Here is a 14,754-nt window from a genome sequence, read left to right as displayed (position 1 = left end):
GTCCAGCTGGAGACCGACGCACAAATACAGGACAGCGGCGATATTTGACACATTTGTCTTGATTTGCGTAGTTAATGTTCTTTTCCAGGTGCGGTTTCAGGTTCACGCCCACCAGAGCGTCGCTAGTGAACCGAGCTCGTCCTCTACGTTGGACAATGAAAGGATTCTTCATCCAGACCCTCGCAGTGTTCTGCAGAACCGTCGGTTCTGTTGCGTCACTGTGGGCAATGTCGGATGACTTTCGTTTCATCAGAATATAAATCACAGAAGTCAAAAGTTTCATCCAACTGGAGGACTAACGTGTTTTCACAGGAGGTGAGAACAAATCCCAAAACAGTTGTAGGTTCTGGGCCGGATGATCTCGTCGCCCCAAGGAAAGGGTTCATCTTTCCAAAGCGGAGATCGCGCTGTCAAGGTGATGGAAAAAAGCACACCAGTAGGACGTTGTAGGAAAAGGTCAATAAGTAGGCGGGTGACACACGAGGGTCAGAGGTGCGGAGGGTCCAACAGCCCTTTCTGGGTTCGGGGGGGGCATTCTGGCTGTTTGTGTTGAAGCCCCTCCTACATTACTTAATACAATAGGATACAGCAAAACACAATGAAGTAGAACCCTGTACACCGTTCCGATCGATACACCGAGCAGCCCAGACTGACCTGGAACCAGAACACCGAGACGGACCGTGTGAAGCAGGAACGGGTTCCAGCGGGAACCAGTCCAACCAGTTTGACTGACTGCTGCTCGGCATCAGTCAACAACCAACCCGCGATTCTTCAGCGTTCCGTCTGGTTCTCCTGAGACCAGAACATTCAGCCCGGTTCCATCTCGTCAGGCTGGCTCCAGCAGGAAGTCAACACCAAACAGGACAGCGTCGCCATCATCGGGTCAGAGACGCAGACAAACAAACTGACCAATGACATCACAGAAAACCACACGACTGCTTGGACGTTCAAAGGGCTGGGCGTGGCCAGCCGGAGAAGACGTGACATCCTGCGCAGGCATGCTGGCGGGGGAAGTCCCCGTCCATCTCAGTAGTGCTCCTCGGGGTGGGTGGGGTCACAGAAGAAGCGAGACGTGCGTTTGGCTGATCGGGCCGTGAAGGGGACGGTTTTCAGAGCTGGAATTGAGAAGAAGAAATCAGGCAAACATCTCCTAACCCTCACTTCCAGCAAGTCGAACACAGTAAATGGAAGCTCCAGCACAGGTTACTATGGCAACAGGTGATGGGGATCTATCAGACACATATCTAGACTCCTGTCATGCATTCCACTCGGCGCCGGCGTGGACACGGACGGGTCGACTGTGGAGCAGCGGGTTGGCCGTGTCCACGCCGCCTCGGAGGGGTAGGGTGAGGCTTGCCCGTGATGATGTCCTCGATGGCGCCATCTTTCCCCTCGTAAACATGGCGGCTTTCTTTTCCCTGTCGCCGCCTCAGCTCGGTTAACAGCTCCTGCTGCTGCCGCTTTCCTCTGTGGGAGGGAGACTGCAGGAGACGAGAAGGAGCACTTCAGTTCTGGGTACCAGCCCCTCCCTCTGTCGGGTCCTACTGGACCACTGGACTAGTAAAGGGTCTTCAGCCAACCCGTGAAGACGGATGACATCGGATACAAAATGACAGCTACTCATGCTGTTAATGGGGGGGGGGGGGTTGCTGCCTTGCTCGAGTGTACTCCAGCATGCAGTCTGCCATTGCTGTGATTAGAGCCAGCACTCGCAGAGTGCTGCTGGAGATGGCTAACACTGGTAGGGGACTGGCTAACACTGGTAGGGGACTGGCTAACACTGGTAGGAGACTGGCTAACACTGGTAGGGGACTGGCTAACACTGGTAGGAGACTGGCTAACACTGGTCGGGGACTGGCTAACACTGGTAGGGGACTGGCTAACACTGGTAGGGGACTGGCTAACACTGGTAGGAGACTGGCTAACACTGGTCGGGGACTGGCTAACACTGGTAGGGGACTGGCTAACACTGGTAGGAGACTGGCTAACACTGGTAGGGGACTGGCTAACACTGGTCGGGGACTGGCTAACACTGGTCGGGGACTGGCTAACACTGGTCGGGGACTGGCTAACACTGGTAGGGGACTGGCTAACACTGGTCGGGGACTGGCTAACACTGGTAGGAGACCGGCTAACACTGGTAGGGGACTGGCTAACACGGGTCGGGGACTGGCTAACACTGGTAGGAGACTGGCTAACACTGGTAGGAGACTGGCTAACACTGGTAGGGGACTGGCTAACACTGGTAGGGGACTGGCTAACACTGGTAGGAGACTGGCTAACACTGGTAGGAGACTGGCTAACACTGGTAGGGGACTGGCTAACACTGGTCGGGGACTGGCTAACACTGGTCGGGGACTGGCTAACACTGGTCGGGGACTGGCTAACACTGGTCGGGGACTGGCTAACGCTGGTCGGGGACTGGGTAACTGGATAGCCCCAGCTGTGTTCATGGTCCAGGGCCGTTAACCTATCGTCAGATCAACCAGACGCTGGAACCCCGAAATAACAGGAGGAAACTTCAGAGGTCGGTCCAACCTTGGTCTCCTCCTGCTCCTCCTGCTGCTCCTCCTGCTCCAGTTTCTCCAGTAACTTCTGCTCTTGACGTCTCCTCTGCTCGTTCTCTTCGTCTGCCAGCTGAAGTTATACAAAGATCTGCTGAGTGTCATTGTGGGAGGAGCTTAATGTTCAAAGACCATGCGCCCGCCCAGTCTGAGGGGGTGGAGCCTAGGATTTGCCGTATAGCTTACCCTGTATGCTTTAATGAAACGGACAAAGATAGGAAAGAAGACAGATGGTGGCATTGTCTTGGAACTCTCCCCGAAAAACTTCACCACATCTTCAAAAGCATCCTGGATGTCAAAGACATTCCGCCCAGCGTTAATTTCTCTCGACAGCATTGACATGAAACCGTTTGAGCAGCCGTCCTGGCCCGGCTCATGTGTGTGTGTGTGTGTCGGGGGGGGGGTGCGTCCACCTGAGCGATGCGGGCGTCCTCCTGGAGCTTGTTGAGCTGCGATTCGTTCCTGCTGATGAAGTCCTTGAGCGTGCCGTTGTGTTGCACGCTAAACTCTCTCCAGGTGAGCTCCATGCCGCGCTGCAGCTCCTTCACGTCACACAGCACGTTCTCCAGGCTCACTGCACAGGTAAGGACACACAGGTGAATATTACTGCAGGGGGGCGGCAACCTTTATCGTGATGTGGGCCACTTTACAATAAACTCGAGCCCAGAGTGGCGACTCTTGTGTTTTTACTAGAATCATAAGAGAATGATGTGTTGCTGCAGTTCTTTGCAGTATTTAAACTGCTGCTGCTCTGATTAGCATTTAGCGGTTTTTACTTTTGGCGCCGCACACTCGATGTCCGACATTCCCGCATCAATAGTATTAAACCATTTGTGTAGTAAGTGTGCTCCATTTCTTGTGAGGTGTTAAATATACTAAAAGACGTGTATAATATTCTCTGCGTGCTAGCATAAAAGCCCACGCACGCGTGCCCTGGGTTGCCGACCCCTGTGATTGGCTGACAGGCTCACCTGCTGCCGCTTTGTCCACGTAGTGCAACTCGTTGTAGAACGGAGAGACGGCAGGAAATTTGTCTCGCACCACGTTGGAGATGTAATGAAGCAACGTTTGCTTTCGGTCCGTCGACTTCGTGTCCAGCAGCTAAACACACACATATTAGAGCTGCTGGGGTGTGTGCATGTGTGTGTGTGTGTGCGCGTGTGCGTGCTACGTACCAGATCTAAACTCTGAAGTTTAAATCCATACACGGCTCCTCTCTTACTGCTGTTCATGTAGTTCCCCAGAGCCAAGATGATCTGCAGACAAAGGTTAGCGTCGATGGCGTTAGCTTCAGAGCACATGTTGTGTGTTATCGATCGATCAGAACGATCGTCATCATCGTCTTTTCGTCACTGCCATCCTCACCGCTCGCTTTCTGTGGCAGTGGCGAGTCAGCGGGGCCCACAGGGGCCAGTGCCCCCGTAACACTGAGTCTGGCCCCCGCTGTGCCCCCCCCAGTACTTGGGTATTTGGGACAGAGAAACTGAACTGAGGCTGCATCTCCTATCAGCCAATGAGGGGTTAATGGTGTTGAATTTGCCCCTCTAACAATACCCCTGGCCCCAGCCAGCTCCCCCCCCCCCCCCCCCGGCTCCTTGGACCCATCACGGATCCTGCCAGAATGGGGTCCATACTAGAAACCCACCACGGAGACGAGGACGGGAGGTGGAGTGAGCTAGCGCCAGTATTTTTGAATGCCAAAGTACTCGTATTACTGTGTCTATGTATGTACTGCATGTACTGTATCCAGCGATGCAGATGGACAGCAGCTCGGTGAACACTGACCTCCAGGATCTTCTTCAGCTTCTGAGATGACTTGATGGAAACTGAAGCCGCTATCATAGCGTGGAGTTGCTGAAACGAAAGGACAAACCACATGAAGCCAGTGTGGCGGGGGGGGTAATTATTAGGGAGGCAGGTACCCGTCTGTCTTACCGGAGTCAGCATCTGGACGTTGTCGGAGAAGTTGCCCATGAAGGCCATGATGGCCATGCGCTGACTCAGCCTTTCGATGCGAGCGAACTGCATCATGAAGCGGTCCTCGTCGCTCAGCGCCTCCACGGGTTTCCTGTCCCTCTCGTACTGACGCAGGAGTTTCACCTCCGCCTCCGTCGGCAGGAAACGCATCAGGCATTCCACAAAGTCCACCCGCACTGTCCGCAGGTCGAACCTGCAGACACAAAGGGAAAGTGGGACTTGTGGACACTTGGGGCCGGTTAGTGGGGTAGACGGGACCTGGTCCTTCAGGGCTACATGTGTCTTGGGCTTCAACCTACGAGTGGATGGCGCGACAGATGACCTCAGAGGCCTGGCTCGCCTTCCTCAGAGTGATGGCCAGGTTCTTGGCTCGGTTGGCTTCCAGCAGAGAAACCTTCGACGGAGCCTTTTGAGGGAGCTTCTGTCGGGACACGGCCGAGTCCAGTGCTGGACCCTGAGCCTTCGTCTTGAATAGCTCCTCAAATCCCTCCACGTCCAGATCCTGAGACGGCACAGAGACACAACAGGTGCTTAAAAAGGCTGCCTTTGCCCAAGCCTGAGTGGAAGTGCCCAACCTGCAGGATGGATTCGTCGTCGATGTCATTGAAGACGGTTCCATTGATCTGACTGGGCTTCAGGGCGACCCAGTTCAGCACTGGCATCCTGAACTTTGTCTGGATCGGCTTCTTGATCTTCACAGCTGCACAGAAGAGAGATCGAGGGATGAGCCGGTCGGTTTCTTCCAGTCACATGACCCAAAGTTCTAATCTCAGACGCCTGCAAGTTCTCCTGCTGCACCTGAACAGTCCAGTGGACTTCAGACTCACCTGCAAGTCCAGAGTTGAAGATGACTGTGGGCGAACCCCCCGAGCCGGGGAGTGGGGGAGCGATGGGGGGAGGAGGCGGCGGCATGGGCACTGACGTGGACAGCTCGCTGCTCCGACATGGTGGAGGTGGGGGGGCAGGTGGGGCAGGTAATACGTACGAGCCGTTGGACACTGTAAAGAGGGAGAAAGAGAAATCGTGTTCAGCGCTGGCCCGTTTTCGCTTCACGCACGCTTCAGAACGCCGTCTTTGCTGAACGTCACCTGGATCTGGCATCGGCGGCGGAGGAGGGGGAGGTGGCGGCGTGGGCATCCCTGGAGCTCCGCCCACCCCGGCTCGCAGGTTGTGATAGGCCACCGTCTCAGGACTGGACAATCAAACAGGTGAAGATGCTTAATACAACACTTTGACTTTCTCAGCCGTCCTCGCACTCTTCACCTGAGCGGTAGTTCCCTACTGGGGCCACTAGATGGCACCCCGACACGAGGGGCGGCTCCCAATGCTCACGCACTGATGGGGAGTACAGGTGCGTCTGCTCAGCCCAGTATCTTTGAGGCGCAAAGCAGCCTCAGGCTGCTGGAAGCCCACGTTAAAGGACTTGTGGCCACAACGTGGGACCGGCCCACGGTATTTTGTTTTCGTGGGCTCGCCGACAGCCTGTTGAAATATAGGCCTTTGGTTTAACTTGGTTGTTAATGCCACGGTTGTTGGGTGTCTGCTTTGTGCAATTTAATTAATTTCTACATTAATTTGTGTCTAAAACTGTTGAAATTGTTGAAATCCTGTAGATTAGCATAAATGAAAGTAAATTAAGAGACAGGTAAAACAGGAATCAATTAAGATAATTAAGATTAGATTAAGCATGAAAGCATGAAGCATCTCGATCTGATTAAAAAAAAAACGTTATACAATGCATAAAGATATGAAACAATTCAGTCCTGTTTTCCGACTTGAAGCTTTTCAACTTGTAACATGAATAGTGAAAGAAAGCCGAGTTGACCGGGCGCGGCCTGAGCCTCCGTCTAGCCTCGGTTTAGGCTTGGGTTTTCTATTACCGCTAATGCTAGCATTACTAGCACTGACTAGCTCTCTCACTATGACTCCTTCCATTACCTCTAATGCTAGCATTGCTAGCGCTCTTACTATGACTCCTGCCATTACCACTAATGCTAGCATTACTAGCACTGACTAGCGCTCTCACTATGACTCCTTCCATTTACACACTCAACGTGCGCGATTCTAAACTGTCACAATCACGGTGGGAGGTAAGGGAAGAGCTTTCATCATGTTCCTGAGGCTCTTTCTTGGCGGGGAGGCTCCTAGAAGCCGTGTGGCCCCACGCCGGAGGCTCCGAGGACGAGCACTCGCCTGTCTCATGTTGGTCCTGCCAGAAAACGATGTGCTCTGAAGTCGGGCTGTTTGACTTCAGCTTTAAATTGATGTCGGCGTGGTACGATTTGCCATCGTGTACGTCTCTAACGAAAGCTTTCAATATGGCCGCACCAAAGGCATTGTGGGAAAGGACAAACGGCTCTATTCCAGTGGTGGACAGTTGGGTCGCTCACCTGGGGGAAAGGCTAAGACATGGTGGAGGAGGCGGCGAGGGGGAGCTGGGGTCAGCCACGCCCCCATCGCCCTCTCCTCTTGTTGGTTGAGGAGCTCCAGGTCCCCCCGCCTGCTGGGCCTCCTGAGTCTGACGCTCCAGACGACTCTGCCGGCGGATCGTTTGATCTTTCTCCCGAACCATCCTCCGCAAAGTGTTGACCTGAGTGTTGGCGCTGGCATGCACCTCCTGTTGGGGAGACGCCGCTGCGTGAGTTACGCTGTGATTCCTTTCGGAGTTCCTGTTAGGGTAACCCGAACCCTCTGATCATCGCCCATTTGTTCTCCCTCCAGCCAAAAGAATTCATGTCTGACCCGGACGTGGTCCAACTCCTTGTTGGTTTGCATCAGCTGCTTCTCCAGTTCAACGATCTTCAGCATGGCTTCGTTCTCCACGTCCAGCAGCCGCTCCGACATCTGGGGACAGAGACGGGTGAAGAGGGACATGCTTGACATGAAGGTCCGGTCTTCGGTGCTGAAGACTGTAGCTCCTGAACTAGATCAGACGGACTTACTATCTTACTCAGGGTTTAACGTTATTTGAGCTGTGATAATATGACCAATCAGTAGTGCTAAAGGATATTTATTTACTGCTAATTGTTACTTTCTACTTGAGGTGCTGTAACTAACTGGAGAGAAGTATCAACAAACAGTAGTCAGTGATCATTATTGGTAGGACTAAGGGCAAACTCGCCAACGTCTGCCGTCTTACTGTGGTCACATTGTCCTCCAGTTCCTCGACCCGCTCCAGAGCAGCAGTTTTAGTCTCGGCATCCTCGAGCAGCGTCCCGACGTCAAACACGTTGTCCAGATAGGCTTGAATCTGAACCTGAAGCCTGTCGCTCTCTGTGTGCTTCAGGCTCTGTGGGTGAGACGGGTATGCGTTTAGCACTCGAGGGGGGGGGGGGGGGGGGGGGGCCTGGACATTCATAGAGACGCTACCTCCAGGTGTTCGTCCAGGTTGAGTTTGGTGAAGTCGTATTGCAGATGGACCCTGAAGTTCATGTCCTCCACAGAGTGAACCACAATGTTGATGAACTGCATACAGGCCACCTGAAAGGAAGGAGAGCAGATAGCACCCAGTCGAACACCCCCAACGGCACCCTCTATGCCAGGGGGGCGTTGATGCTGGCGCAGAGAATAGTCAGAGGCAGACAAACTGTGGCGAGCCCTCACGGGGCGAGCCAGAAGTACAGTAGTAGTAGTACTAGGAGTAGTAGTAACTCTCTAATGCGTAGTGTAAATCACTATGCTGCGGATGTGATCGTGCACATCCTCGATTCCCCGCATCACTGCGAGGCTCTTGGAGTTCAGTCGGCTAGCTTAGCAGCGGTGTTAGCATGGCGAGCAAACCAATTTCCCATCGTTCTTTCCAGCAGAGATGGACAAGGGAGTCTGGATACCTTTCAAGAGGAGACGGGGCGATGTGCGCCCTTTGATGTGGGAGTGTAGGACATCGAGTGTGCGGAGACCTGAAGGAGGCGTTCCTGTCTGCTGCGGTGAATTTAGTGTCCTACAATGCTGATTTATATACTGATGTGTACTATTAAATTCAACAATCAACACTTGGTAGTCAGTGAACATGGTTAAATACTGCAAAAACTGTATAGACGGATAATTTACACATGACCCGTCTATACAGTACGTAAGTACATGAAGTAAGACTCCGGCCTGGAGTTTATTGTAAAGTGGCCTGCGTCATGGAAAAGGTTGCCGCCCCCTCGTCTCTGTTAAATATTTCTGGGTCAAATACCTGTCTGACTCACTGGAGGAAGACTGTGGTCCTCTTCCTCTGAAGATGTAGAAGCTTCGTCTCACTTTGTAGAAGAATATAAGGATGTATCTTATTTCTTGTCTGTGCCAGTCAGAGGGGAGAGCCTGTGTCTAACAGCGCCCCCTAGCTGCACCTTACGGCAGGTGCAGGAAGAATATTTCTAGACAAATTGTTTCAGACCTGCAGCTACTTTTAGAAGACGTTCGTGAACCCGACCCCTGTGACAAGGTAACAGTTGAGTATGTATAAATGTAAAAGGTATTCTGAACTCCGACCAGTATATAAGCTGAAGTTTGGCCCGGCCGACTCGACGTACGGAACTTGGAAAGTAAACGTCACTATTGCTTGAAGATCTGCTGACTTGGAACTGTTTTTTTAGTTGGAATATTTACTCAGTGTGGATTAGTCCACTTGGGTCTTTGACGTTTGAGAGTTTGTATTGTTTCATTTGTGGAATTACAAATATAAATCTGTGTTGGAATTTTACCAGTTTGTTGGAATAGCTGTAAAAGTATGCATTAATCTCTTAACCATTTAATTATCCATCATAAGTCAGATATATAGTTTGAGATAGAGGTACACAGAAGATAAAACTGTTCAAGTATATCTGAAAATACTGTATGACAGCCTCAAGGTTCTTTCTAAGATGATAATCTGCACCCCCCACAGTGAAATCAGGAGTTACATTCTAGTCCAACATTGATCAGGATAGTTTTACTCGTCACCACCAGAAGCACATTTTAATAGAGTTGATGATTGTAAGTGAAAATAAAGAAATAATTGTGTAGATGGAAATGGACACGTACCGAAAAGTCTATGTTGTCGTCTTCATTCTTAAAATGTTCCATTAACTTCTCAAAACGCATTGATTCCGAGCACACCTGCAACAAATCAGTCAGTCCGATCAATCAATCAATCGATCAATCAATCCCTCAGTCATTGTGCTGCCAGTGTGTACCGTTACCGTTTTGAAGTTGTCAAAAGCAGACAGGATGATCTCATGTCCTCCTCTGACCAAACACACTGCTGCCAACAACTCCAACACGAGGGCCTTCGTCCTGATCATGAGCAGTAGACAGCCAGATTGGGGGGTGAGGGGCAGTGGAGGTAATGTCCAGATGGGGGGGGGGGGCAGTGGTACTGACCTGGGGTTCCTGTTGTTGAGACTTAAGGCGATCTCGTTGACAGCATGAGGATGTGACATCACCATGTTGAATCCATACTGAGAAAGTGACATAAACCAGTCTCATCGTCATCATCCTCATCCTCATCGAAGGTCTATGTACCAGACTGAGGTCCGTGTGAACCAGAACCAGAACCAGAAAGTCTTGCTTCCACATTTAGACCCTTACCTGGTAGTTCATGATGGCTCTCAGACACATGACACAAACATGTACATCATCTTTTTTACAGACGAGTCGGGAGTTCTTCAGAGTCCGGCGACTCGGCAGAGTGTTGGATCTCGTCACCAGAGTAGAACTGGAAGCGCATTGAAACATCACCGTAGCAACAGATGACATCGCAGGGAGGGTTCATCCGGTTTGGGATTGTCCTTACCTGATGGACAGTCGAGCTGCCCGGGGGACGTAGGATGAAGGGGACGGAAGGCTGCAGTCTCCATGGAGATCCTCAATGGACCGGCTCCAGGGAGAGTCGATGGATGACACTTCACCTCCAGCCTCCGACTGCTCGCCATCAAATCTGTTAACGGTTAGTCGAGCGATCGCTTCGTTTCGGCCGACGTGTCGGGATCACCTCAGAAATCAACAAGTCTACATTTCCATATTTCTATGTTGAGGCAAACCTGAAAACTTGCCGTCAGATTCTGGAATTTCACCGTACATATACATTCATTTAATTATTGACTATATCTAATACTGCCTGCTCGGCGTAGTAATAATAATTCAGACTTACGTAACGGCGTACTGGGCGAAAGACAAATACTCAACCAGAACATCCAGACCTCGGTTCTCCTCATTAAGAAACTCTCTGACCCAGCTGCAGAGAGACGGAGATAGCGCTAGTCAGTGCTAGTAATGCTAACATTAGTGGTAATAGGAGTCATAGTAAGAGCGCTAGTCAGCGACTACGGCAGCCGTAACGCGCCGACAGTCCATCTAGCGGTGCCGCTTCGTCGCTTACCAAAGTCGTACGAAAACATTTGGACTGATTTTTGAGTGCCGTGCGCCACATAAAAGGCGCACCGTGTTAAAAGATTTTAAATGCGCCTTATGGTCCCAAAAATACGGTAGTAGTAATAGAAGTAGTAGTCATAGTGGAAGTAATACTAGTTGTAGTAGTAAGATCACTAGTAATGCCAGTATTAGTAATAGAAGTTTTACTATGAGTTTAGCTTCGAGACAGATGAGAGTTCTAACAGTGGTGAGGAGGGGGACGATACCTAACACTTTATGCAGTAATTGTACCTTACAGGTACTTGTACATGAACTTAGACATAGTAGTTCTGCCTCTGGAAGGCTTTGTGTTCTTGATAGCATCCTTCTGGTTGAGGGTTGTACATCTCGTCCATGTACTCCGCTCCTACTGGCGTGTCCCATCACTTACGGACACCACGGCCATGCTGATGGATAATTTCATGCTTTCATCTTCATCGTCATCATCGTCTTCGCTTTTTTGGACCCATCACTTAAACGGAATACTCAGATACAGGCTGTAACCCTGAATCAGTGGAATGCTCGGCCATCTAGCGTTAGCATCTGGAAGTTACTCAGATCTCAAATTTATACTCGTATCTGAAAGCTAAATATTGCCAGCAGGCTGGCTGGTATCTGAGAACACTTGTCGAGGTATTACTGTATTAGTAGTAATAGCAATAGGAGTCGTAGCGGTAGTTCTACTGATAATAGTAGTCCGAGTCGCAGTACTAGTAGTAGTCGTAGTAACGTGGTAAAGCTAACCCAATGTGGTTTGTTCGTAGAGAAATCTCGAGCTCTCTTAGTGTCTGAGTCGATTCTTGAACTCTTCTTCTGAACTTCTGCACACAGACAGGCGGTAAAAACAGACAGACAGATTATTTGGTTGGCGTTGCTTTCTTTCTGGCGAAATGTGGAAGAGGAACTTCCTGTCATCGGTATCGTGACGTAGGTACGGCTCACCTTGCGAGTGACAGCTGGGTCGAGGAAGCCTCTCAGCTTCTGGATGTAGGTGTGAGGAGGGTTTTTAACCTGGAACCTCTCCTGGATGGACACACAGTAACATGAGACCCCGCCCACCAACACCAGCCTCTCTCAAATATTTCAAAGACTGAGAAACTTCACTTCCTGGAATCCAGCTGTCGAACACATCTGTAAAACACTCCTGCTGTCGACCCAAAGTACAAACCCTGCCCTTGAAGTGGAGGCCGAAGCACCCACCTGATCACAGATCAGCTCCCACTTCTTCTCGTTGTCATAGGAACGTAGGAGACGCACCTTGTCGGGAGGCAGGTTCATCGAGTTCTGAAACACAGATCCGGTAGAGTAGATGTTGTCTAGGTGTTGGAACCAGATACAGATGTGGTTCTGCTGGAAGGACCTAGAAGTGCTTTCTTCAAAGAGATGCTAAACATTATGGAGGACCCAAAGTGCAGCTGTCCTGAATTCCCTAATTTCTGGCAGATCTGAAGCTCACAATGAGTTTCATTGAAAAAAATGTAGTTGCCCCACAAGACGTCTTTGTCGATCCTCTTCCTGTCCATCATGTGACTCGTCATTGTCCCTGAGATGGATGGGAGCCCCAATGAGCAAAATGCGATCTCCGACTTCAAGTGAGGATTAAGACCGGTTTCCTAGCAGTGGACCTCTGATGGTTCCGAGTCTCACAGCAGAGCAGGCGGCTAACGCTAACATGTTAACGAGGAGCGTTTGTCAGAGGGTTTCAAATACTCATATATTCTGTGTTGGGTTTTTACCAGTGCGATGGAAAACCTCTCCTCCAGCGCAGCCGGGTCAGGAATCGGTAACCGAACCGGGGCAGCTCTGGACCGGATCACCGCCAGCTGGCTCTCCATGCTCTCTGCATTCCCCATCACACACACGGCGAACACACCCACCTGCAACACACACTCAGTAGACACACGGCAGCAGGAACATGTGGTCGGCCATCACACGCTGAACGCCGACAGGCGAAGGCCCGTCTGTCCTCCTTTCTGTCTGCTGAAGATCACCCCCCCGTCTGTCCCTCTCTGTCGGTGTCTCTTTGTCTCTCCTCCTTGCTGCAGCTGATGATGGAGATGATGGAGATGAAGCCTCGATTGCAGCGCCGTTGCCCGTTTTGATTGAATGTGTGTCGGAGCCGCCTGTGATCTGCAGATCAGCCGGTTAATCCTCCACATGAAGGAAAACTCCTCTTCCTCCTCTTTCTCTCTCTCTCTCTCTCCCTGTCACAGCTGCAGTCTTTGTCTAGCTTGCTTAACCATCCCTCCCCCTCTCTCCCCTTTGCTTCCTCAGACAATAAGCCTGCTGCCACCACAGGCTCCGCCCACAAATACACTCTCTCTCTCCCTCCCTCTCACTGGGTCAGACTGATAGTGTAGCGTTGCATATAATCTGACTGTGGATCAGCTGTATGAAACATTATATCATTTAAATTGCCTAAGTTCTCAACAGATAGTATATAGACAATGTTTCTCTTTGAAAAATATAACAAACTCTCGAAACACCTGTAAAACACCTGTAATAAAATAAGTAAAAAATTTTACAAAACGATTTAATACGATTTAATGACTCACCTGAACTGGAATCTTATTTGAACTTCCGTTTACAACCGTAAATACCTGACGATCCTACTACACCACGTGGATTTTTGACTTTTTTCTATAATTTTTAAGAATTTTTATGAATTACTATTTTCAATAACTTTGCAGTTATACACTGCTAAGGCACCACATTTACTGTACTAATCAACCAGATACTGATGCTCATTTGACACCACTTGAATTGCTATTTTGATGTTTCTTAAGAAAAAATACGAATTTATATTAGTTATTATTTTCAATAGCTTTCTCAGCAGTTGACATGATGTGTTTGATTTTACAGAGCCAGGTGTGTGGCTTGTGCTGGGGCCTTTCTCGCTGTCCAGGTCACTGGCTGCCCCTCTCCGGTGACCTCAACCCGTTTCCCGACATCCTTCTTTGAAGGCAGCCGATGGCGCGATGTCCAGCTTGGCCACATACAAAGTAGTGAGGGCAGCTCACCTTCAAAGCTAAGAAATGCTATCTATGCAGCGAGGCTATGTAGGTGAGCTAATACAGTGTTTCCCAACCGGTGTGCCGCGAGAGATCGTCAGGTGTGCCGTGAGAAATTTTCCAATATCACCCAAAAAAAAAATATTTTTAATTTTTAATTTTTAATTTTTCTAATATCACCTAATTAACATTGTCGGGTGTCCGCGCTGTAATAAAGCGTGTGCGCCGCCCGTAGATCGCGCTTCAGACTTTGAAGTGAACGACAGGAGCTGGTTCCCGTCATTGTGAGCCAAAAAAAAGTCTGTTAAAGTCTAACGTGATTGGTCGAGATGTGTGTGTGGGCGTGTGCGTGTCCACAACGACCAGGGGGGGGGGGTGTTTACACACATGCAGCACAGCGAGCGGACGAAACGAAAGGGAGGCAGGGAGAGAGAGAACTTTAGACCAGAGACAAACGACGCGCTAGAAAGGGTGAGAGAAAAAACGAGAGATAGAAAACGTAGAAATCTGGACACATTTTAACGCGGCTGACACAAAGGCAAAATAAAATAAAGTAAGATCGTATCTTGAGGAGCCGCTTATCCAAAGAAGTGCAGACCCACTGAGCTGGTGGGAGTCCAGGTGTTCAGTCTACCCACGTCTCACACACGGAGACTGTATCGTGGCAACATCTGCCCCTCAGAGAGAATCTTCTCCAAACCAGGACAGATGATAACAGAAAGGAGAAACAGGATCAGCCCCTCCAAGCTGAGCCACTTGGTTTCCTTTAACCATTCTTTTGTAAAACAGGAGAACTGTTACCTGATGCTTCTTTATCTTTTGCACTT

The 14,754-nt window shown here is 50.2% G+C and overlaps 1 protein-coding gene across 1 annotated transcript; it reads right to left on the bottom strand.

Moving 5' to 3' along the window:
* Positions 1-1,026: 1,026 nt before the first annotated feature.
* On the bottom strand, positions 1,027-12,769 carry fmnl2b (formin-like 2b). The gene is made up of 27 exons (XM_068756248.1): positions 12,653-12,769; positions 12,117-12,200; positions 11,859-11,939; positions 11,661-11,737; positions 10,657-10,740; positions 10,300-10,443; positions 10,095-10,221; positions 9,888-9,964; positions 9,707-9,800; positions 9,549-9,623; positions 7,911-8,021; positions 7,681-7,830; positions 7,284-7,385; positions 6,932-7,158; positions 5,630-5,733; positions 5,369-5,539; positions 5,117-5,280; positions 4,841-5,043; positions 4,500-4,734; positions 4,350-4,418; positions 3,740-3,820; positions 3,536-3,665; positions 2,978-3,138; positions 2,751-2,852; positions 2,539-2,637; positions 1,358-1,481; positions 1,027-1,115 (listed from the first exon to the last, which is right to left on the bottom strand). Exons 1-27 carry the CDS (start codon positions 12,767-12,769, stop codon positions 1,027-1,029), a joined length of 3,282 nt encoding a protein of 1,093 aa, XP_068612349.1.
* Between the last annotated feature and the right edge of the window lie 1,985 nt (positions 12,770-14,754).

The sequence above is a fragment of the Brachionichthys hirsutus genome, chromosome 24 (genome assembly GCF_040956055.1).
Source record: "Brachionichthys hirsutus isolate HB-005 chromosome 24, CSIRO-AGI_Bhir_v1, whole genome shotgun sequence".
Classification (NCBI taxonomy): Eukaryota; Metazoa; Chordata; class Actinopteri; order Lophiiformes; family Brachionichthyidae; genus Brachionichthys; species Brachionichthys hirsutus.
Note: the sequence above shows the minus strand (reverse complement) of the source record. Positions and strands in the feature narration are given on the sequence as shown.

What these genes read in the sequence shown, in the direction of transcription:
- fmnl2b (XM_068756248.1), bottom strand. Translation starts at nt 12,769, where the DNA reads ATGGGGAATGCAGAGAGCATGGAGAGCCAGCTGGCGGTGATCCGGTCC. An exon ending in ACCCAGCTGTCACTCGCAAG is followed by an intron (nt 11,738 to 11,858) that starts GTGAGCCGTACC and finishes GTCTGTGTGCAG; the next exon opens with AAGTTCAGAAGAAGAGTTCA. An exon ending in GCCGCCGATGCCAGATCCAG is followed by an intron (nt 5,540 to 5,629) that starts GTGACGTTCAGC and finishes CCCTCTTTACAG; the next exon opens with TGTCCAACGGCTCGTACGTA.